Source organism: Bombina bombina, chromosome 7, assembly GCF_027579735.1.
Source record: "Bombina bombina isolate aBomBom1 chromosome 7, aBomBom1.pri, whole genome shotgun sequence".
NCBI lineage: Eukaryota > Metazoa > Chordata > Amphibia > Anura > Bombinatoridae > Bombina > Bombina bombina.
The window spans coordinates 569,919,198-569,943,500 of NC_069505.1; the positions used below are offsets into that span (position 1 = coordinate 569,919,198).

Consider the following 24,303-nt stretch of genomic DNA (forward strand, 5'->3'; position numbering starts at 1 on the left):
CCGACCGGACCGCCCCGCTACTATAATAAATGTATTAACCCCTAATCCGCCTCACTCCCGCCTCAATAACCCGATAATAAATAGTATTAACCCCTAATCTGCCGTCCCTAACATCACCGACACCTAACTTCAAGCATTAACCCCTAATCTGCCGACCGGAGCTCACCGCTACTCTAATACATTTTTTAACCCCTAAAGCTAATTCTAACCCTAACCCTAACAACCCCCCTAATTTAAATATAATTTTTATCTAACTAAATAAATGAACTCTTATTAAATACATTATTCCTATTTAAAGCTAAATACTTACCTGTAAAATAAACCCTAATATAGCTACAATATAAATTATAATTATATTGTAGCTATTTTAGGATTAATATTTATTTTACAGGCAACTTTGTAATTATTTTAACCAGGTACAATAGCTATTAAATAGTTATTAACTATTTAATAGCTACCTAGTTAAAATAATTACAAAATTACCTCTGTAAAATAAATCCTAACCTAAGTTACAATTAAACCTAACACTACACTATCAATAAATAAATTAAATTAACTACCTACAATTAAACCTAACACTACACTAGCAATAAATTAATTAAATACAATACCTACAAATAAATACAATTAAATAAACTAACTAAAGTACAAAAAATAAAAAAGAACTAAGTTACAAAAAATAAAAAAATATTTACAAACATTAGAAAAATATTACAACAATTTTAAACTAATTACACCTACTCTAAGCCCCCTAATAAAATAACAAAGACCCCCAAAATAAAAAAATGCCCTACCCTATTCTAAAATTAAAATAGAAAAGCTCTTTTACCTTACCAGCCCTTAAAAGGGGCCCTTTGCGGGGCATGCCCCAAAGAATTCAGCTCTTTTGCCTGTAAAAAAACCATACAATACCCCTCCCCCCAACATTACAACCCACCAACCCACATTACCCCTAATCTAACCCAAACCCCCCTTAAATAAAACCTAACAACTAAGCCCCTGAGATCTCCCTACCTTGTCTTCATCTCGCCGGGTTCACCGATTCCGTCCACCGAAGTCTTGATCCAAGCCCAAGCGGGGGGCTGAAGAGTGACGTCCATCCTCCGGCTGAAGTCTTGATCCAAGTGGGCAGAAGAGGACATCCGGACCGGCAAACATCTTCTTCCAAGCCGCATCTTCTATGTTCTTCAATCCGATAGACGACCGGCTGATCTTCAAGACCTTCCAGCGCGGATCCATCCATCTTCACCCGATGACTTCCCGACGAATGACGGTTCCTTTAAGGGACGTCATCCAAGATGGCGTCCCTCGAATTCCGATTGGCTGATAGGATTCTATCAGCCAATCGGAATTAAGGTAGGGAAAATTCTGAATTGGCTGATGGAATCAGCAATCAGATTCAAGTTCAATCCGATTGGCTGATCCAATCAGCCAATCAGATTGAGATTGCATTCTATTGGCTGTTACGATAAAAGGAACCGTCATTCGTCGGGAAGTCGTCGGTGAAGATGGATGGATCCGTGCTGGAGGTCTTGGAAGAAGATGTTTGCCGGTCCGGATGTCCTCTTCTGCCCGCTTGGATCAAGACTTCAGCCAGAGGATGGACGTCACTCTTCAGCCCCCGCTTGGGCTTGGATCAAGACTTCGGACGCTTGGATCAAGACTTCGGTGGACGATCGGTGAACCCCGGCGAGGTGAAGACAAGGTAGGGAGATCTTCAGGGGCTTAGTGTTAGGTTTATTTAAGGGAGGTTTGGGTTAGATTAGGGGTATGTGGGTGATGGGTTGTAATGTTGGGGGGGGGGTATTGTATGTTTTTTTTACAGGCAAAAGAGCTGAATTCTTTGGGGAATGCCCCGCAAAGGGCCCTTTTAAGGGCTGGTAAGGTAAAAGAGCTTTTCTATTTTAATTTTAGAATAGGGTAGGGCATTTTTTTATTTTGGGGTCTTTGTTATTTTATTAGGGGGCTTAGAGTAGGTGTAATTAGTTTAACATTGTTGTAATATTTTTCTAATGTTTGTAAATATTTTTTTATTTTTGTAACTTAGTTCTTTTTTATTTTTTGTACATTAGTTAGGTTTATTTAATTGTAGGTATTTTTATTTAATTAATTTATTGATAGTGTAGTGTTAGGTTTAATTGTAGATAATTGCAGGTATTTTATTTAATTAATTTATTGATAGTGTAGTGTTAGGTTTAATTGTAACTTAGGTTAGGATTTATTTTACAGGTAATTTTGTAATTATTTTAAACTAGGGTAGCTATTAAATAGTTATTAACTATTAATAGCTATTGTACCTGGTTAAAATATTACAAAGTAGTTGCCTGTAAAATAAATATAAATCCTAAAATAGCTACAATATAATTATAATTTATATTGTAGCTATATTAGGGTTTATTTTACAGGTATTTAGCTTTAAATAGGAATATTATTTAATAAGAGTTAATTTATTTTGTTAGATTTAAATTATATTTAACTTAGGGGGGTGTTAAGGTTAGACTTAGCTTTAGGGGTTAATACATTTATTATAGTAGCGGTGAGATCCGGTCGGCAGATTAGGGGTTAATTATTGTAGGTAGGTGGAGGTCGACGTTGGGGGCGGCAGATTAGGGGGTTAATAAATATAATATAGGGGTCGGCGGTGTTAGGGGCAAGCAGATTAGGGGTACATAGGGATAATGTACGGAGCGGCAGATTAGGGGTTTAATAATAATATGCAGGTGTCAGCGATAGCGGGGGGCGGCAGATTTAGGGGTTAATAAATATAATATAGGGGTCGGCGGTGTTAGGGGCAGCAGATTAGGGGTACATAGGTATAATGTAGGTTGTGGCGGTGTACGGAGTGGCAGATTAGGGGTTAATAATATGCAGGGGTCAGCGATAGCGGGGGCGGCAGATTAGGGGTTAATAAGTGTAAGGTTAGGGGTATTTAGACTCGGGGTACATGTTAGAGTGTTAGGTGCAGACATAGGAAGTGTTTCCGCATAGGAAACAATGGGGCTGCGTTAGGAGCTGAACGCGTGCTTTTTTGCAGGTGTTAGGTTTTTTTTCAGCTCAAAACGTGCACGAGCACGTTTTTGAAGCTGGGCCCGCGTCCCGTAAGCAACTCTGGTATTTAGAGTTGCAGTGGCGGTAAATATGCTCTAACGCTCCCTTTTTTGGAGCCTAACGCAACCCTTCTGTGAACTCTAAATACCAGCGGTATTTAAAAGGTGCGGGGGGGGAAAAAGCACGCGTAGCTAACTCACCCCTTTGGCCGCAGAACTCTAAATCTAGCCGTGAGGCTCCTACCATACAAGAAAAGAATACCCAGTAGCAAATGGAAAGGTTACACTGATCCTCTAACGATCCGACTAAGGTATAATGAGGGATCCGGTACAAACTCTCGATGCGAGGCACTCTTACGCACCACCAAACTCACTGAGCTCCGTTCCGTAAAGACGGAAGTGTGGGCGTCAAGTGAGCAGGGAAACACTGCGCCACAAAGCGCACGCAACAGAGACAAACGGCTTAGTAATGTCTGTTAATGGTAACGCTCTAAGGAACTGTCCTCACCTAATAAAAACTGCCACATATGCCAAAAATAGAGAAGCGCTATAATAATACCAATAGCGATATCTCTGTATACATCCCAAGAACTAAATGTTACCCCACAATAAAGTGAACTCCTCAGCCAAGTGAAGACTTTCAAACTGTATAAAGTCTCAACCTTCTGACCCTTATTAAAGTTAAAAATGTCCCCCAAAATGACTATAAAAGGATAACTAGTGCCAGAGAAAAAGGAAAGAGGATAAACCTCCTAAGAGCTGCTCTCCTTCAGTACCTAGAAGGCAAAAGCACTTACTTAGATCCTGCAGAACAGATGCTGCTCCTTAGGTGTGGCAGGTACTATAATCCCTGCCATTGGCCTGTAGGAAAATAAAGAACAGAGTAACCAACTCTCGCTTTTTGCAATGGGGAAGCAAAGTGTTAAAATAAAAGCAAGGACTACCTCACCGCCTTTTAACTGCTTAAAAGCCACCACTACTTCTTATTGAAGAGATTGACGTGGACACAGCTAAAACCCCAATCCTTGCTTGCAGGGAAAAGTACCCATAAAAGGATTAATCTTCATACAACCAACTTCGCAACAACCTCCATTGGCAGAGGCAAAGAGAATGACTGGGGATTATGGGTAAGGGAAATAACACTTAACAGCTTTGCTGGGGTACTCTTTGCCTCCTCCTGCTGGCCAGGAATTGAATATCCCACTAGTAATTGAAATTACGTTGTTGACTCTCCATGTCATAGGAAAGAAATCCAGTGAGCGGAAGTTTTGAGGACGACAATGCCTTGTTGATGTTAGAGAATGTGGCAGACTGGTTCAAATGATAGATAGGCAACATTAACTCAAATAACCACTCGTTACAAACCAGGTATGCAAAATACCATCTCTAAAAGTACAACACGTCGACCTTGAGAGCAGATGGGCTACAGCAGCTGAAGACCACACCGGGTGCCACTCCTGTCAGTTAAGAATAGGAAACTGAGGCTACAATTCACACAGGCTCACCAAAATTAGACAATAGGGGGCAGAGCTTATAGCTGAAGCGGCAGGACGCATCTGAGGAGGAGCTTCCCTGACTATAATTAATTTTCATAGCCACTATTTTTGTATATTTCCTTAAAAAAAGTATACCTATACTTTATAACAGCCTGAAGAGTATTGAAGATCAGACCTGTATCAGGATTGCTAACCGCCTAGGTTCTTTAGCTGAGTCATGAAGAGATCGCCATTGCTTACAAGGCCATCATCTTTGTGACCAGGGCTGCCGCATTTTACCCCCCCCGGGAAACTGGGTTACCAGGCAGATATTTAACGCTGCCCCAAAACCTGTGGAGAGTGATCCTATCAAAGCTATATGCAAGAAGAGTGTGAGAGGGACTTGATTAATGTTATATCGGTATCTACACTTGAGCAGACCGGATGGATTCTAACGCCAGCTTAATACTGGAATCCCGTAGCCCGCCTGCTTAACGAACACTATGAGAGATTGTCACAAGTTTGGTCCGCTGAAGTACATAGTCTCCGTACACTAACACTCCAAATTGGTAACCGGAGTAGCTAAAGAAGAAAACGAGCAAGGAATCAGAGGAGGAGATTATCATGTATGCCCTACAGACCGGGAGATGCCCACCCCACATGGTCATGAGCCAGGGAAAGATCATGTCCTCAGCACCTCCCAGCAAGCTACACCACTGGATCTTTCTGCAACGCAATCCACAGCGTGGAAAGGAGACGCCATAAAATGGCATGGGGAGAGAGCTACCGAGGCCAGTGTCAGTTTGCCGAGAGTTGAGAAAGATATCATGGCCAGGACACCACTTTAACTGTCTAGCTCCTCGAGCCAACTCTGGGACAACTTAGAGGAGACAAGCGCTCCCACAAGGATATAGGAGCAACTATGGAGGAAGCCTTAATTTCTATCCAAGTGGAACCCTCGCTCAATCGGCTAACCTTCTGGCTCTCATTCTGTCACAGATTCCCTAGAGATTTGCCCATCAGGTCTCAGTTCTATTTAACAGCAAAGGCAGAGCATTGGTACGCTTTCAAAGACGTTAAAGCAGGTATTGGCTGATCAAATCCTATGTATAATATAATCAGTGGGACTGTTTTCCTGCATATTCATCTCCGTTATGAAGACTCTCTACCTGATAAATTTGTTTCTTTTACGGTACGATGAGTCCACGGATTTCATCCTTACTTGTGGGATATCGCCTCCTCGTCAGCAGGAGGAGGCAAAGAGCACCACAGCAGAGCTGTATATATAGCTCCTCCCTTCCCTCCCACTCCAGTCATTCGACCGAAGTTAGGAAGAGAAAGGAAAAGCCAAGGTGCAGAGGTGACTGAAGTTTAACAAAATTAAAGACCTGTCTTAGAAAAACAGGGTGGGCCATGGACTTATCGTATCGTAAAAGAAACAAATTTATCAGGTAAGAATAAATTTCCTTTTCTTTTACAAGATACGATGAGTCCACGGATTTCATCCTTAGTTGTGGGATACAATACCAAAGCTATAGTACACGGATGAAACGGGAGGGACAGGACAGGGAACCTAAACGGAAGGCACCACAGCTTGAAGAACTTTTCCTCCCAAAAACAGCCTCAGACGAGGCAAAAGTATCGAATTTGTAAAATTTGGAAAAAGTGTGAAGAGACGACCAAGTTGCAGCTTTGCAAATCTGTTCAACAGAAGCATCATTTTTAAATGCCCATGAGGAAGCCCCAGCCCTAGTGGAATGAGCCGTAATTCGTTTAGGAGGCTGCTGTCCAGCAGTCTCATATGCAAAACGGATGATACTCTTCAGCCAAAAAGAGAGGTAGCCATAGCTTTCTGACCCCTACGTTTCCCTGAAAAAACGACAAACAAGGAAGACGAGGTACGCAACACCACCTTATCAGAATGAAAAATAAGATAAGGAGAATCACATTGTAATGCCGAAAGCTCAGAAACTCTGTGAGCAGAAGAAATAGCAACCAAAAATAAGACTTTCCAAGATAACAACTTAATATCTATGGAATGCATAGGTTCAAACGGAACCCCTTGAAGAACTTTAAGAACTAAATTCAAACTCCAAGGAGGAGCAATAGGTCGAAACACAGGCCTGATTCTAGTCAGAGCCTGACAAAAAGATTGAACATCTGCCAGACGCTTGTGTAACAAAATAGATAAAGCAGAAATCTGTCCCTTTAAGGAACTTACTGACAACCCTTTCTCCAATCCGTCTTGGAGAAAAGACAAAATCCTGGGAATCCTAACCCTACTCCATGAGTAGCCCTTGGATTCGCACCAATAAAGATATTTACGCCATATCTTATGGTAAATTTTTCTAGTAACAGGCTTACGTGCCTGAATCAAGGTATCTATGACCGAATCAGAAAACCCTCGTTTAGATAAAATTAAGCGTTCAATCTCCAAGCAGGTAGCTGCAGAGAAACTAGATTTGGATGATGGAAGGGTCCCTGAATGAGAAGGTCTTTCCTCAATGGAAGCTTCCATGGTGGCTGAGACGACATGGCCACCAGATCGGCATACCAAGTCCTGCGAGGCCACGCAGGAGCGATGAGGATCACCAAAGCCCTCTCCTGTTTGACTCGAGCAATCACCCGGGGAAGGAGAGCAAATGGAGGGAACACATAAGCTAGGCTGAAAGACCACGATACTGCCAAGGCGTCTATCAGCTCGGCCTGGGGATCACTGGACCTGGACCCGTATCCCGGAAGTTTGGCATTCTGACGAGACGCCATAAGATCCAACTCTGGCCTGCCCCATCTGAGAATCAGGTTGGCAAACACCTCCGGATAAAGTTCCCATTCTCCCGGATGAAAGGTCTGTCTACTTAGAAAATCCGCTTCCCAGTTTTCCACACCTGGGATGTGGACCGCCAACAGATAACAAAAGTGAGCCTCCGCCCACTGAATTATCTTGGCTACTTCTGTCATCGCTAAGGAACTCCTTGTTCCTCCCTGACGATTGATGTAAGCTACAGTCATAATGTTGTCCGACTGGAATCTGATGAACTTGGTCGAAGACAACTGAGGCCAAGCCTGAAGCGCATTGAATATTGCTCTCAACTCTAGGATATTGATGGGAAGGAGAGACTCCATTCGGGTCCATAAACCCTGGGCCCTCAGGGAGTTCCAGACTGCTCCCCATCCTATCAGGCTGGCATCCATTGTCACTATCTCCCATGAGGGTCTGCGAAAGTATGTCCCATGGGATAGATGATCCAGCGACAACGACCATAGAAGAGAGTCCCTTGTCTTCTGATCTAGATTTATTGGAGGAGACACATTTGTATAATCTCCATTCCACTGTCTGAGCATGGTCAGTTGCAGAGGCCTGAGATGAAACCGAGCAAACGGAATGATGTCCATTGCCGCTACCATCAAGCCAATGACCTCCATGCACTGAGCCACTGACGGCCGAGGATTGTTCTGAAGGGTTCGGCATGTATTCAGAATCTTTAATTTTCTGACCTTCGTCAAAAAGATTTTCATGGATAGTCGATTAGAGTTCCCAAGAAAGGAACCCTTGTCTGTGGAACTAGCGAACTCTTCTCCAGATTTACCTTCCACCCACAATATCGGTATGAGACTTTGCCAGCTGATAAGATGACGCCTGAATCAGAATATCGTCCAGATAAGGCGCCACAGCAATACCCCACGGTCTTAGAACCGCCAGCAGAGACCCCAGAACCTTTGTAAAAATTCTGGGTGCCGTGGCCAGACCGAAAAGCAGAGCCACGAACTGAAAATGTCTGTCCAGAAAGGCAAACCTCAGGAACCTCATAGGCCCCGACAATTCTTAAGAGTGCACAGGAACGCTTAACCTACAGAATGTATCAACATTTTTATCTCTTAGTACGCAAGTGTAAACTCTGGGGCAGGCGATGACGATACCAGATTCAATTAGGTAGATTGGTAAACATATTAGCCCTCTTTCTTGCCTTTTACATGAATACATCTATGTACTTAGGTTATTATAATGTTCCAGAGTATAACTGTGTTTAAATTACGGATCTGTGTGACATCTTGATAGCATTTCAACACCTCTATTTTTGTTTGCTCAGTTATTGTTTTGATAAATGCATGAAAAATATATTCTTATCATGATGATGCATACTGAAATGCTACTATAATATTACACATAGATACCAGGCTTCTCTACTAGACGGGAGTAAAGTTACTTCTAAATTTAGGAGTGTATCATTGCTCTGTTTTATCCACTTTAGAGCAGCCCTAATGCGATCACTCTCCAGAAAGACATGGATTAAACCTACCAAACATTTTATATATACCCTCTTATCCCTAAGTATTTGATTAGTGGTAATAACTATTCATTCTGCTATGTTCTTGCTCCTTCTACCAAGCTATTATTGTCCCTCATTCAATTTGATTTGCATCATTCTCTACAGAATCTTGGTCCCAAGAGTGGCCTGATTTGTTATTTTATTTTATCCCCAAAGTCCCCCATTATTCCATCAATCTAGTCCTGGAGGTCCAAATGAGGCCCCCTTATGTTTTTTGGGAAATTTCTACTTCATTGTATATCTTACTATACCTTAAGGAGATTCACCTTAATGCAAAATATGAGGTTCAGTTCTTTATTGGGTGATTAAGTTGATGTTAGTGATTTTTTTCTCACTTGTATGTTGTAACCCTGTGATATAAATTGCCTGTTGTACTTATTTTTCAACCTCAATAAAAATATATTAAAAAAAAATAAAAAATTAGACAATAGAAGATTTGAAAAGCGTTGCCTCGTCTGATGAGTCTCGATTTCAGCTGTGACATTCATATGGTAGGGTCAGAATTTGGCGTAAACAACATGAAAGCATGGATCCATCCTGCTTTGTATCAATGTTTTAAGGGTGGTGGTGTAATGGTGAGGGGGATATTTTCTTGGCACACTTTGGGCCCATTAGTACCAACTGAGCATCGTTTAATTTGTTGCTGACCATGTCCATCCCTTTATGACTACAGTATAACCCTCTTCTGATGGCGACTTCCAGCTGGATAATGCAACATGTCACAAAGTTCAATATCATCCCAAAATGGTTTCTTGAACATGACAATGAGTTCACTGTACTCCAATGGCCTCCACAGTCACCAGATCTCAATCCAATAGAGCACCTTTGGGTTGTGGTGGAACGGGAGATTCGCATCATGGATGTGCAGCCGACAAATCTGCAGCTACTGTGTGATACTATCATGTCAATATAGACCAATATCTCTGAGGAATGTTTCCAACACCTTGTTGAATCTATGCCACAAAGAATTAAGGCAGTTCTGAAGGCAAAAGGGGGTCCAACCCGGTACTAGCAAGGTGTACCTAATAAAGTGGCCGGTGAGTGTATATATATATATATATATATATATATATATATATGTACACACACATATACATACACACACACACACACACATACATACATATTACACTCCAATGGATATCATAAGAATGGCCCAAAGTTTTTAGCTAACAAAATATGAGTGGGACTAGTGGAAGAATATTAGAAACCTCAAACGTATATTATAATATCCTGAAACACAACTTTTTTGTGTTATTTCTTCATCTCCCACTGTGGAGCCAACTCAGTACTCTTCTATTTATAAATAAATGTGTAAACCAATCAAACCATGTTTCAAGGGGGAAAAAAAAAAAACTTTATGATACACAAATGTTTTTATATTTTTTTTAATTTCTTGTGACAATCCTGGTGTAAGAAGTCACAAATACTACGTGGTGACAGTACCAGTCATGAAAGGTGGTCAATAAACAAAAAAAGTATTCCTAACAGGACACCATTAAAAAACAAAACTTAAAAGCAAATACACTTTACAAGTAACCTGCAGAGTACTTTATCAAACTCTGCTATGTTTTTTTTATTTTGTAAACAAATGAATCACAATTTTTGGGCAAGTTCATTTAGGAAATCTGGATGAGCAATGATGGTCTGTTCGTGAGTGATGGGACCAATAAAGAACATAGCAATGCCCTGTTCTTTTATGGATAAATTAACAAAAGTAACACTTTGCTGTTGCTCCGCTTCAATGCCCAACTGGAGGCTATAATGCTCATTGTTTGATACACTGAAGTTGACTTTCTGCAGATTTAGGAGCCAAGCTTCTTCAAACCAATTGGCTGGTGTTGATTCCCCCAAAACTGGCTGTGGGGGGCTTCTGACGCAGGGACGTGCAACTGTGTAAAAGGTCACGGCTCATCGGGTCTGTTCAACTGAAGAGAAACAGGTATGAAAAGAATGAAAATGTTATAAGTTGTAGGAAGAGGGTGTGCAGGGAACTCAAGACTTACTGTAGGAGGAGATATCAATCTCATCTGGAAGCTCGCTGATGTTCACTTCAAACCGATCCTGTACCTCATTGAGTATTTTAGCATCTCCTTCATCAGACACAAATGTGATAGCCAAACCTTTGGTGCCAAATCTGCCAGCTCGAGCAACCTGGAAAAAATAGGAAAGACTGAACTAAATACGTGTATACAGTTACAAAACCATTTATCCAAACTGCTTGAGACCAGAAAAAAGACTTTGGAATAGTTTGGATTGTAGAATATTTGTATATTAGCGTTTGCAAAATGGGACCAAGTGTAAACAACATCTTATGTCACTTAGGCAATATTTATGCGCCATAATACAGCTTATACATGCCACCTAAAAGGTAGTTTTATATCATTGTAATACTTCTTAAAAACAGTACAATCAAAAAGATAGCACAGTACTGTAATCAGAAAGGCAATAGTAGTTTTACTGGCAGGAAAAACTAAATTTATGCTTACCTGATACATTTATTTATTTCTTGACACGGTGAGTCCATGGATCATCTCTAATTACTATTGGGAATATCACTCCTGGCCAGCAGGAGGCAGCAAAAAGCACCACAGCAAAGCTGTTAAGTATCACCTCCCTTCCCTCCAACCCCAGTCATTCGACCGAAGGAAAAAGAGAGAAAGGAAGTAACACAAGGTGCAGAGGTTTACAACATAAAAATCGGTCCCTGATCGGGGGCAGACCCTTCATGCTGACTGAGTCATTAACGGGCTTCTTAGATTGCTTCCCCTTGTTCTATGACTGGTTGGGTCTCCAGGAAGGCTTGGACTGCTCCTGCTTGGCAAAGGGGGAGGAAGGAAATGACCCTTACCTCCCGTAATGTCTGAAATAATTTCAGCCAAGCCTGGCCCAAACAAGGTCTTACCCTTGTAGGGAATCGCCAAAAGCTTAGACTTAGACAACACATCCGCAGACCATGATTTCAACCATAAGGCTCTGCGGGCCAGTACTGCAAAACCAGAAATCTTTGCTCCCAACTTAATAACTTGTAGGGAAGCATCCGTAATAAAGGAATTGGCCAACTTAAGAGCCTTGATCCTATCCTGGATCTCCTCAAGGGGAGTATCTGTCTGAATAGAATAAGACAACGGATCAAACCAGTATGCCACCGCACTGGTAAGAGTAGCAATACACACCGCAGGTTGCCATTGTAAACCCTGGTGTACATACATCTTTTTAAGTAACCCTTCCAACTTCTTATCCATAGGTTCCTTAAAGGAACAGCTATCCTCTATGGGAATAGTGGTTCTCTTAGCCAAAGTGGAAATTGTCCCTTCCACCTTGGGGACCACCTGCCAAGACTCCTTGATAGAGTCAGCAATTGGAAACATCTTCTTAAAAATTGGGGAAGGAGAAAAAGGGATACCAGGTCTCTCCCATTCCCGAGCAATAATCTCTGTAGCCCGGTCTGGTACCGGAAAAACCTCCACCGTGGAAGGAACTTCTTAGGGTTGACTACGACAGTCATCCAAGGTGGCCAAAACCTCTTTAAGTAACAACCGGAGGTGCTCTAGCTTAAACCTGAAGGATACAACTTCAGTATCAGAAGAAGGAATTACACTGTCTGAATCTGAGATTTCACCCTCAGATGCTACTGAAGTATCTTCCTCCTCAGACTTCTGGGAGGGAACATTCGACATAGCCACGACTTTATCAGAAACCTTACTCACTGATTCTTTACATATCCTCTTGCGCTTTCCCTGCAGCATGGGAAAAGCAGACAGCGCATCAGTTACCGCCAAGGATTTGTGAGTAGCAATGTCTTGCAAGGTAACTCCAACTGGAGTGTGAGAGGAAACGCAGGGCACTGCTTGTGTTCATGATAAGGTTTGGCACACTTGAGGAGAAAGCTGCGGTATAACTTGAACAGGAGACCCCTGAAAAGCATCCGCCCCAGACAATGTTGGTTCAGACTCAAAAAGTCTATCCCTGTAATGCAATGTTCTCTCAATACATGAAAAACAAAAAGGGATTTGTGGTTCCACATTAGCATCAAAGCACAAATTGCAAGCAACATTTTGCAGGGCCTCTTGTTCCATCTTTACTCAATAAATGAATAAACAAAAATTAAAATGCTTTATTTAAAACTTGAAATGTATGTTAAAAAAAATTTACTGTTCCTTTAAATGTTAAAAGTAACTTTTTATTTTCTAATAGCAGAGCAGCGGCTCTAGAGAAACCCAGACAGCCTCTACACCTCAGCAAGCCCTGCTGGGGTGCCTACCTGTCCTGCTGGTTACTGGAGTCAATAGAAGTTAAAGATCCGGACTCAAACCAGAGCTGCTCAAACCGGCTATCAGGCGATCGTCCGTTCTCCCGGATTTCTGCAAATGCAGAGCCGCAACAAAAGTACGTCACCCTTCCGGCCCTCAGGAAGTGATGAAGAAAAAGCTCACAAAAACTCCTTTGCCGCTTCAGAAAAGCTCTGCCCATCGTGGGTGTACCCAGCTGACAATTCCCAGCCGGCATTATGAGAAAGTAAAGCCACCGAGGGAAACTACAATTAAAAAACACTATCAAGTTGTTATACCCCTGACACACCGGAGAAAAAAAAGACTAACTGAGCCATATCAAATAAAAAGTCCTCTTGTCCCCAGTGCCTACACAAACTGCGTCACATTATCCTATTAACCTATAATAGGATTAATGTCTTTAATGTCCCAACAGAGTTAACTGTTAAAGTGCCAACACTTTTCTTCCCTTTTTAGAAAATTAAATTCAGCACATTCTGCCTGGCAGCAGGGCAGCTCACTAGGTTTGAGAGGCATTCTCCCTCACATGGACCTGTGGAAAAAAAGACTGAGTAATCTTACTCAGGTTTTCCGGTTAGGGCAGCAAAACTATTTGGGAGGCACAGTGAGAAATATACCCCACAAGTTCCCAATTGCTTAAAAGCCACCACTGCTCTGCTGAAGAGACAGACATGGGCTACAGATAAACCCCAGGAAAGAGCAGAACAAATCTTTATTGAAGAATTTTCTTTCAGACACCTAAGCTTTACCACCTCCTTGCTTTTAACGTAGGCAAAGAGAATGACTGGGGTTGGAGGGAAGGGAGGTGATATTTAACAGCTTTGCTGTGGTGCTCTTTGCCTCCTCCTGCTGGCCAGTCCCAATCCCAATAGTAATTAGAGATGATCCGTGGACTCACCGTGTCATTAGAAAGAAATTGTAGTTTTAAATGTTGTTATTTAAAAAAAATTATAACAAAGAAAAAGTCAGGATTTCAGAATAATTCTGGGTTTTGGAATTCCGGATTTTTGGATTTGTACCTGTGTTATATTATAGCAAAGGTATGTACACTGATACTGACCCTATGCAAGTAGGTGTCAGAATCTTCTGGCATGTCATAGTTGAATGCAATGTTCACTCTCTCAATATCCATTCCGCGGCCAAACAGATTGGTGGCTACTAAGATCCTTCGCTGGAAATCTTTAAACTGCTGGTACCGAGACAGCCTGCAATAGAAAGAAATTTGATCTAATTAAGTATAGTTACTATGTGGACAAATACACCTATGCTTACCATTTAGGGGTCTAACAGAAAAACAAAAACGCTGAAAAGGATACAGTTGTTTAGCAAAGTATTTTACTTGTGGCTACTAAACATTTTTTAAGCAGTTCCTAGGAATGTTGAGCTTCTATTCCTGTAGTTGTTTATATACAACCAAGTAGCCTTAAAGGGACAGTCTACACCAGAATTTTTATTGTTTTAAAAGATAGATAATCCCTTTATTACCCATTCCCCAGTTTTGCATAACCAACACAATTATATTTATATACTTTTTACCTCTGTGATTATCTTGTATCTAAGCCTCTGCAAACTGCCCCTTTATTTCAGTTCTTTTGATAGACTTGCAGTTTAGCCAATCAGTGCTGGCTCCCAGGTAACTTCACGTGCATGAGCACAGTGTTATCTATATGAAACACATGAACTAACACCCTCTAGTGGTGAAAAACTATTAAAATGCATTCTGAAAAGAGGTGGCCTTCAAGGTCTAAGATATTAGCATATGAACCTCCTAGGTTAAGCTTTCAACTAAGAATACCAAGAGAACAAAGCAAAATTGGTGATAAAAGTAAATTGGAAAATTGTTTAAAATTACATGCCCTATTTGAATCATGAAAACATAATTTATGTAAGAACTTACCTGATAAATTCATTTCTTTCATAATGGCAAGTCCATGAGCTAGTGACGTATGGGATATACATTCCTACCAGGAGGGGCAAAGTTTCCCAAACCTCAAAATGCCTATAAATACACCCCTCACCACACCCACAATTCAGTTTAACGAATAGCCAAGAAGTGGGGTGATAAGAAAGGAGCGAAAGCATCAAACAAGGAATTGGAATAATTGTGCTTTATACAAAAAAAATCATAACCACCACAAAAAGGGTGGGCCTCATGGACTCTTGCCAATATGAAAGAAATTAATTTATCAGGTAAATTCTTACATAAATTATGTTTTCTTTCATGTAATTGGCAAGAGTCCATGAGCTAGTGACGTATGGGATAGCAGATACCCAAGATGTGGAACTTCCACGCAAGAGTCACTAGAGAGAGAGAGAGATTAAATAAAGACAGAAATTCCGCTTAAAAAATAATCCATAACCCAAAACAAAAAGTTTTAATCTTAAAAAAAAAAAAAAATGAAATTATAAGCAGAAGAATCAAACTGAAACAGCTGCCTGAAGTACTTTTCTACCAAAAAACTGCTTCAGAAGAAGAAAAAACATCAAAATGGTAGAATTTAGTAAAAGTATGCAAAGAAGACCAAGTTGCTGCTTTGCAAATCTGATCAACAGAAGCTTCATTCTTAAAAGCCCAGGAAGTAGAAACTGACCTAGTAGAATGAGCCGTAATCCTTTGAGGCTGGGATTTACCCGACTCCACATAAGCATGATGAATCAAAGACTTTAACCAAGATGCCAAAGAAATGGCAGAAGCCTTCTGACCTTTCCTAGAACCAGAAAAGACAACAAATAGATTAGAAGTCTTCCTGAAATCTTTAGAAGCTTCAACATAATATTTCAAAGCTCTAACTACATCCAAAGAATGTAAAGATCTCTCCAGAGAATTCTTAGGATTAGGACACAAAGAAGGGACAACAATTTCTCTACCAATGTTGTTAGAATTCACAACTTTAGGTAAAAAATTAAATGAAGTCCGCAACACTGCCTTATCCTGATGAAAAATCAGAAAAGGAGATTCACAAGAAAGAGCAGATAACTCAGAAACTCTTCTAGCAGAAGAGATGGCCAAAAGGAATAAAACCTTCCAAGAAAGTAATTTAATATCCAGAGAATGCATAGGTTCAAACGGAGGAGCCTGTAAAGCCCTCAGAACCAAATTAAGACTCCAAGGAGGAGAAATTGACTTAATGACAGGCTTAATACGAACCATAGCCTGTACAAAACAATGAATATCAGGATGATTAGCAATCTTTCTGTGAAAAAGTACAGAAAGAGCAGAGATTTGTCCTTTCAAGGAACTTGCGGACAAACCATTTTCCAAACCATCCTGAAGAAACTGTAAAATTCTAGGAATTCTAAAAGAATGCCAAGAGAATTTATGTGAAGAACACCAAGAAATGTAAGTCTTCCAGACTCGGTAATAGATCTTTCTAGGCACAGATTTACGAGCCTGTAACATAGTATTAATCACTGAATCAGAGAAACCTCTGACTAAGTATTAAGCATTCAATCTCCATACCTTCAAATTTAATGATTTGAGATCCTGATGGAAAAATGGGCCTTGAGATAGAAGGTCTGGCCTTAACGGAAGTGTCCAAGCTTGGCAACTGGCCATCCGAACGAGATCCGCATACCAAAACCTGTGTGGCCATGCTGGAGCCACCAGCAGTACAAACGGACGCTCCATTAGGATTTTGGAAATCACTTTTGGAAGAAGAACTAGAGGCGGAAAGATATAAACAGGTTGATAATTCCAAGGAAGTGACAACGCGTCCACCGCTTCCGCCTGAGGATTCCTGGATCTGGACAGATACCTGGGAAGTTTCTTGTTTAGATGAGAGGCCATCAGATCTATTTCTGGAAGTCCTCAGATTTGAACAATCTGAAGAAATACCTCTGGGTGAAGAGACCATTCGCCCGGATGTAACGTCTGGCGACTGAGATAATCCGCTTCCCAATTGTCTATACCTGGGATGTGAACCGCAGAAATTAGACAGGAGCTGGATTCCGCCCATACAAGTATCCGAGATACTTCTTTCATAGCCTGAGGACTGTGAGTCCCCCCTTGATGATTGACATATGCCATGGTTGTGACATTGTCTGTCTGAAAACAAATAAACGATTCTCTCTTCAGAAGAGGCCATAACTGAAGAGCTCTGAAAATCGTTCCAAAATGTTGATTGGTAATCTCGCCTCCTGAGATTCCCAAACCCCCTGCGCTGTCAGAGATCCCCATACAGCTCCCCAACCTGAAAGACTTGCATCTGTTGAGATCACAGTCCAGGTTGGACGAACAAAAGAGGCCCCTTGAATTAAACGATGGTGATCCAACCACCAAGTCAGAGAAGATCGAACATTGGGATTTAAGGATATTAATTGTGATATATTTGTACAGGGAGTGCAGAATTATTAGGCAAATTAGTATTTTGAGCACATCATCCTCTTTATGCATGTTGTCTTACTCCAAGCTGTATAGGCTCGAAAGCCTACTACCAATTAAGCATATTAGGTGATGTGCATCTCTGTAATGAGAAGGGGTGTGGTCTAATGACATCAACACCCTATATCAGGTGTGCATAATTATTAGGCAACTTCCTTTCCTTTGGCAAAATGGGTCAAAAGAAGGACTTGACAGGCTCAGAAAAGTCAAAAATAGTGAGATATCTTGCAGAGGGATGCAGCAATCTTAAAATTGCAAAGCTTCTGAAGCGTGATCATCGAACAATCAAGCGTTTCATTCAAAATAGTCAACAGGGTCGCAAGAAGCGTGTGGAAAAACCAAGGCGCAAAATAACTGCCCATGAACTGAGAAAAGTCAAGCGTGCAGCTGCCAAGATGCCACTTGCCACCAGTTTGGCCATATTTCAGAGCTGCAACATCACTGGAGTGCCCAAAATCACAAGGTGTGCAATACTCAGAAACATGGCCAAGGTAAGAAAGGCTGAAAGACGACCACCACTGAACAAGACACACAAGCTGAAACGTCAAGACTGGGCCAAGAAATATCTCAAGACTGATTTTTCTAAGGTTTTATGGACTGATGAAATGAGAGAGTCTTGATGGGCCAGATGGATGGGCCCGTGGCTGGATTGGTAAAGGGCAGAGAGCTCCAGTCCGACTCAGACGCCAGCAAGGTGGAGGTGGAGTACTGGTTTGGGCTGGTATCATCAAAGATGAGCTTGTGGGGCCTTTTCGAGTTGAGGATGGAGTCAAGCTCAACTCCCAGTCCTACTGCCAGTTTCTGGAAGACACCTTCTTCAAGCAGTGGTACAGGAAGAAGTCTGCATCCTTCAAGAAAAACATAATTTATGCTTACCTGATAAATTCCTTTCTTCTGTTGTGTGATCAGTCCACGGGTCATCATTACTTCTGGGATATAACTCCTCCCCAACAGGAAATGCAAGAGGATTCACCCAGCAGAGCTGCATATAGCTCCTCCCCTCTACGTCACTCCCAGTCATTCGACCAAGAATCAACGAGAAAGGAGAAACCAAGGGTGAAGTGGTGACTGGAGTATAATTTAAAAAATATTTACCTGCCTTAAAAAACAGGGCGGGCCGTGGACTGATCACACAACAGAAGAAAGGAATTTATCAGGTAAGCATAAATTATGTTTTCTTCTGTTATGTGTGATCAGTCCACGGGGTCATCATTACTTCTGGGATACCAATACCAAAGCAAAAGTACACGGATGACGGGAGGGATAGGCAGGCTCATTATACAGAAGGAACCACTGCCTGAAGAACCTTTCTCCCAAAAATAGCCTCCGAAGAAGCAAAAGTGTCAAATTTGTAAAATTTGGAAAAAGTATGAAGCGAAGACCAAGTTGCAGCCTTGCAAATCTGTTCAACAGAGGCCTCATTCTTAAAGGCCCAAGTGGAAGCCACAGCTCTAGTAGAATGAGCTGTAATTCTTTCAGGAGGCTGCTGTCCAGCAGTCTCATAGGCTAAACGAATTATGCTACGAAGCCAGAAGGAGAGAGAGGTAGCCGAAGCCTTATGACCTCTCCTCTGACCAGAGTACACGACAAACAGGGAAGACGTTTGTCGAAAATTCTTAGTTGCCTGCAAGTAGAACTTGAGGGCACGAACTACATCCAGATTGTGTAGAAGACGTTCCTTCTTTGAAGAAGGATTCGGGCACAGGGAAGGAACCACGATCTCTTGATTGATGTTCCTGTTAGTGACTACCTTAGGTAAGAACCCAGGTTTAGTACGCAGAACTACCTTATCTGAATGAAAAATCAAATAAGGAGAATCACAATGTAAAGCTGATAACTCAGAGACTCTCCGAGCCGAAGAAATAGCCATTAAAAATAACACTTTCCAAGATAACAACTTTATATCAATGGAATGAAGGGGTTCAAACGGAACTCCTTGTAGAACGTTAAGAACAAGGTTTAAACTCCATGGCGGAGCAACAGTTTTAAACACAGGCTTGATTCTAGCTAAAGCCTGACAAAAACCCTGGACGTCTGGATTTTCTGACAGACGCCTGTGCAACAAGATGGACAGAGCTGAAATCTGTCCCTTTAATGAACTAGCCGATAAACCCTTTTCTAAACCTTCTTGTAGAAAGGACAATATCCTAGGAATCCTAACCTTACTCCAGGAGTAACCTTTGGATTCGCACCAGTATAGGTATTTACGCCATATCTTATGGTAGATCCTTCTGGTAACAGGCTTCCTAGCCTGTATCAGGGTATCAATAACCGACTCAGAAAACCCACGTTTTGATAAAATCAAGCGTTCAATTTCCAAGCAGTCAGCTTCAGAGAAGTTAGATTTTGATGTTTGAATGGACCCTGTATCAGAAGGTCCTGTCTTAGAGGTAGAGACCAAGGCGGACAGGATGACATGTCCACTAGATCTGCATACCAAGTCCTGCGTGGCCATGCAGGCGCTATTAGAATCACTGATGCTCTCTCCTGTTTGATTTTGGCAATCAATCGAGGAAGCAGCGGGAAGGGTGGAAACACATAAGCCATCCCGAAGTTCCAAGGTGCTGTCAAAGCATCTATCAGAACCGCTCCCGGATCCCTGGATCTGGACCCGTAGCGAGGAAGTTTGGCGTTCTGGCGAGACGCCATGAGATCTATCTCTGGTTTGCCCCAACGTCGAAGTATTTGGGCAAAGACCTCCGGATGAAGTTCCCACTCCCCCGGATGAAAAGTCTGGCGACTCAAGAAATCCGCCTCCCAGTTCTCCACTCCCGGGATGTGGATTGCTGACAGGTGGCAAGAGTGAGACTCTGCCCAGCGAATTATCTTTGATACTTCCATCATTGCTAGGGAGCTTCTTGTCCCTCCTTGATGGTTGATGTAAGCTACAGTCGTGATGTTGTCCGACTGAAACCTGATGAACCCCCGAGTTTTTAACTGGGGCCAAGCCAGAAGGGCATTGAGAACTGCTCTCAATTCCAGAATGTTTATTGGTAGGAGACTTTCCTCCTGATTCCATTGTCCCTGAGCCTTCAGAGAATTCCAGACAGCGCCCCAACCTAGTAGGCTGGCGTCTGTTGTTACAATTGTCCAGTCCGGCCTGCTGAATGGCATCCCCCTGGACAGATGTGGCCGAGAAAGCCACCATAGAAGAGAGTTTCTGGTCTCTTGATCCAGATTCAGAGTAGGGGACAAGTCTGAGTAATCCCCATTCCACTGACTCAGCATGCACAATTGCAGCGGTCTGAGATGTAGACGTGCAAAGGGTACTATGTCCATTGCTGCTACCATTAAGCCGATCACCTCCATGCATTGAGCTACTGACGGGAGTTGAATGGATGAAGGACACGGCATGCATTTAGAAGCTTTGTTAATCTGTCTTCTGTCAGATAAATCTTCATTTCTACAGAATCTATAAGAGTCCCCAAGAATGGAACTCTTGTGAGAGGAAAGAGAGAACTCTTCTTTTCGTTCACTTTCCATCCATGCGACCTTAGAAATGCCAGAACTAACTCTGTATGAGACTTGGCAGTTTGAAAGCTTGAAGCTTGTATCAGAATGTCGTCTAGGTACGGAGCTACCGAAATTCCTCGCGGTCTTAGTACCGCCAGAAGGGCACCCAGAACCTTTGTGAAGATTCTTGGAGCCGTAGCCAATCCGAATGGAAGAGCTACAAACTGGTAATGCCTGTCTAAGAAGGCAAACCTTAGATACCGGTAATGATCTTTGTGAATCGGTATGTGAAGGTAAGCATCCTTTAAATCCACTGTGGTCATGTACTGACCCTTTTGGATCATGGGTAAGATTGTCCGAATAGTTTCCATTTTGAACGATGGAACTCTTAGGAATTTGTTTAGGATCTTTAAATCCAAGATTGGCCTGAAAGTTCCCTCTTTTTTGGGAACCACAAACAGGTTTGAGTAAAACCCTTGTCCTTGTTCCGACCGCGGAACCGGATGGATCACTCCCATTAATAACAGATCTTGTACACAGCGTAGAAACGCTTCTTTCTTTATCTGGTTTGTTGACAACCTTGACAGATGAAATCTCCCTCTTGGGGGAGAGAATTTGAAGTCTAGAAGGTATCCCTGAGATATGATCTCTAGCGCCCAGGGATCCTGAACATCTCTTGCCCAAGCCTGGGCGAAGAGAGAGAGTCTGCCCCCAACTAGATCCGGTCCCGGATCGGGGGCCCTCGATTCATGCTGTCTTAGGGGCAGCAGCAGGTTTCCTGGCTTGCTTGCCCTTGTTCCAGGACTGGTTAGGTTTCCAGCCTTGTCTGTAACGAGCAACAGCTCCTTCCTGTTTTGGTGCAGTGGAAGTTGGTGCTGCTCCTGCTTTGAAATTCCGAAAGGGACGAAAATTAGACTGTCTAGCCTTAGCTTTGGCTTTGTCTTGAGGCAGGGCGTGGCCCTTACCTCCTGTAATGTCAGCGATAATTTCTTTCAAACCGGGCCCAAATAAAGTTTGCCCCTTGAAAGGTATATTAAGTAATTTAGACTTAGAAGTAACATCAGCTGACCAGGATTTTAGCCACAGCGCCCTACGTGCCTGAATGGCGAATCCTGAGTTCTTAGCCGTAAGTTTGGTTAAATGTACTACGGCCTCCGAAATGAATGAATTAGCTAGTTTAAGGACTCTAAGCCTGTCCGTAATGTCGTCCAGCGTAGCTGAACTAAGGTTCTCTTCCAGAGACTCCATCCAAAATGCTGCCGCAGCCGTAATCGGCGCGATGCATGCAAGGGGTTGCAATATAAAACCTTGTTGAACAAACATTTTCTTAAGGTAACCCTCTAATTTTTTTATCCATTTGATCTGAAAAAGCACAGCTATCCTCCACCGGGATAGTGGTACGCTTAGCTAAAGTAGAAACTGCTCCCTCCACCTTAGGGACCGTTTGCCATAAGTCCCGTGTGGTGGCGTCTATTGGAAACATCTTTCTAAATATTGGAGGGGGTGAGAACGGCACACCGGGTCTATCCCACTCCTTAGTAACAATTTCAGTTAGTCTCTTAGGTATAGGAAAAACGTCAGTACTCGCCGGTACCGCAAAGTATTTATCCAACCTACACAATTTCTCTGGTATTGCAACAGTGTTACAATCATTAAGAGCCGCTAAAACCTCCCCTAGTAATACACGGAGGTTCTCCAATTTAAATTTAAAATTTGAAATATCTGAATCCAATCTGTTTGGATCAGAACCGTCACCCACAGAATGAAGCTCTCCGTCCTCATGCTCTGCGAGCTGTGACGCAGTATCAGACATGGCTCTAGTATTATCAGCGCACTCTGTTCTCACCCCAGAGTGATCACGCTTGCCTCTTAGTTCTGGTAATTTAGCCAAAACTTCAGTCATAACAGTAGCCATATCTTGTAATGTTATCTGTAATGGCCGCCCAGATGTACTAGGCGCCACAATATCACGCACCTCCCGGGCGGGAGATGCAGGTACTGACACGTGAGGCGAGTTAGTCGGCATAACTCTCCCCTCGCTGTTTGGTGAAATATGTTCAATTTGTACAGATTGGCTTTTATTTAAAGTAGCATCAATACAGTTAGTACATAAATTTCTATTGGGCTCCACCTTGGCATTGGAACAAATGACACAGGTATCTTCCTCTGAATCAGACATGTTTAACACACTAGCAAATAAACTTGCAACTTGGTTATAATCTTATTTAACAAAAACGTACTGTGCCTCAAAGAAGCACTAAACGATTAAATGACAGTTGAAATAATGAACTGAAAAACAGTTATATCATCAATCCTTGAAAATAACACAACTTTTAGCAAAGGTTTGTTCCCATTAGTAAAGTAACAATAATTAAATTTGAAACATAAAAATTACAGAGCAACGTTTTTAATCACAGTCAATATATAAGTCTCACAACTCTGCTGAGAGAATCTACCTCCCTTCAAAGAAGTTTGAAGCCCCCTGAGTTCTGTTAGAGATGAACCGGATCATGCAGGAAATACAAGAGTAACTGACTGGAAATTTTTGATGCGTAGCAAAGAGCGCCAAAAACGGCCCCTCCCCCTCACACAACAGCAGTGAGAGAGAAACGAAACTGTCACAATTAAAACAAGCAACTGCCAAGTGGAAAAATAATGCCCAAACATTTATTCACTCAGTACCTCAGAAAATGCAAACGATTCTACATTCCAGCAAAAACGTTTAACATAATAAATACCTATTAAAAGGTTTAATGTACTTTTAACAGAGTAATTCCAGTGAAATACCATCCCCAGAATACTGAAGTGTAGAGTATACATACATGTCATTATAACGGTATGGCAGGATTTTCTCATCAATTCCATTCAGAAAATAAAAAACTGCTACATACCTCAATGCAGATTCAACTGCCCGCTGTCCCCTGATCTGAAGCTTTTACCTCCCTCAGATGGCCGAGAAACAGCAATATGATCTTAACTACTCCGGTTAAAATCATAGTAAAAACTCTGGTAGATTCTTCTTCAAACTCTGCCAGAGAGGCAATAACACGCTCCGGTGCTATTGTAAAATAACAAACTTTTGATTGAAGTTATAAAAACTAAGTATAATCACCATAGTCCTCTCACACATCCTATCTAGTCGTTGGGTGCAAGAGAATGACTGGGAGTGACGTAGAGGGGAGGAGCTATATGCAGCTCTGCTGGGTGAATCCTCTTGCATTTCCTGTTGGGGAGGAGTTATATCCCAGAAGTAATGATGACCCGTGGACTGATCACACATAACAGAAGAAAACATGATTTTCATGCAGGACAATGCTCCATCAC

The 24,303-nt window shown here is 42.0% G+C and overlaps 1 protein-coding gene across 1 annotated transcript in view; it reads right to left on the reverse strand.

The window, feature by feature from the left end:
* Positions 1 to 10,225: 10,225 nt before the first annotated feature.
* Positions 10,226 to 24,303, reverse strand: part of DDX39B (DExD-box helicase 39B) — an 89,388-nt gene continuing 75,310 nt past the window's right edge. The window contains exons 9-11 of the mRNA XM_053721953.1: positions 14,206 to 14,350; positions 10,860 to 11,007; positions 10,226 to 10,781 (exon numbers count right to left, since the gene is read on the reverse strand). Coding sequence (XP_053577928.1) covers positions 10,765 to 10,781; positions 10,860 to 11,007; positions 14,206 to 14,350 — 310 coding nt within the window. The 3' untranslated portion in view covers positions 10,226 to 10,764. The remainder of the gene's footprint in view (positions 10,782 to 10,859; positions 11,008 to 14,205; positions 14,351 to 24,303) is intronic.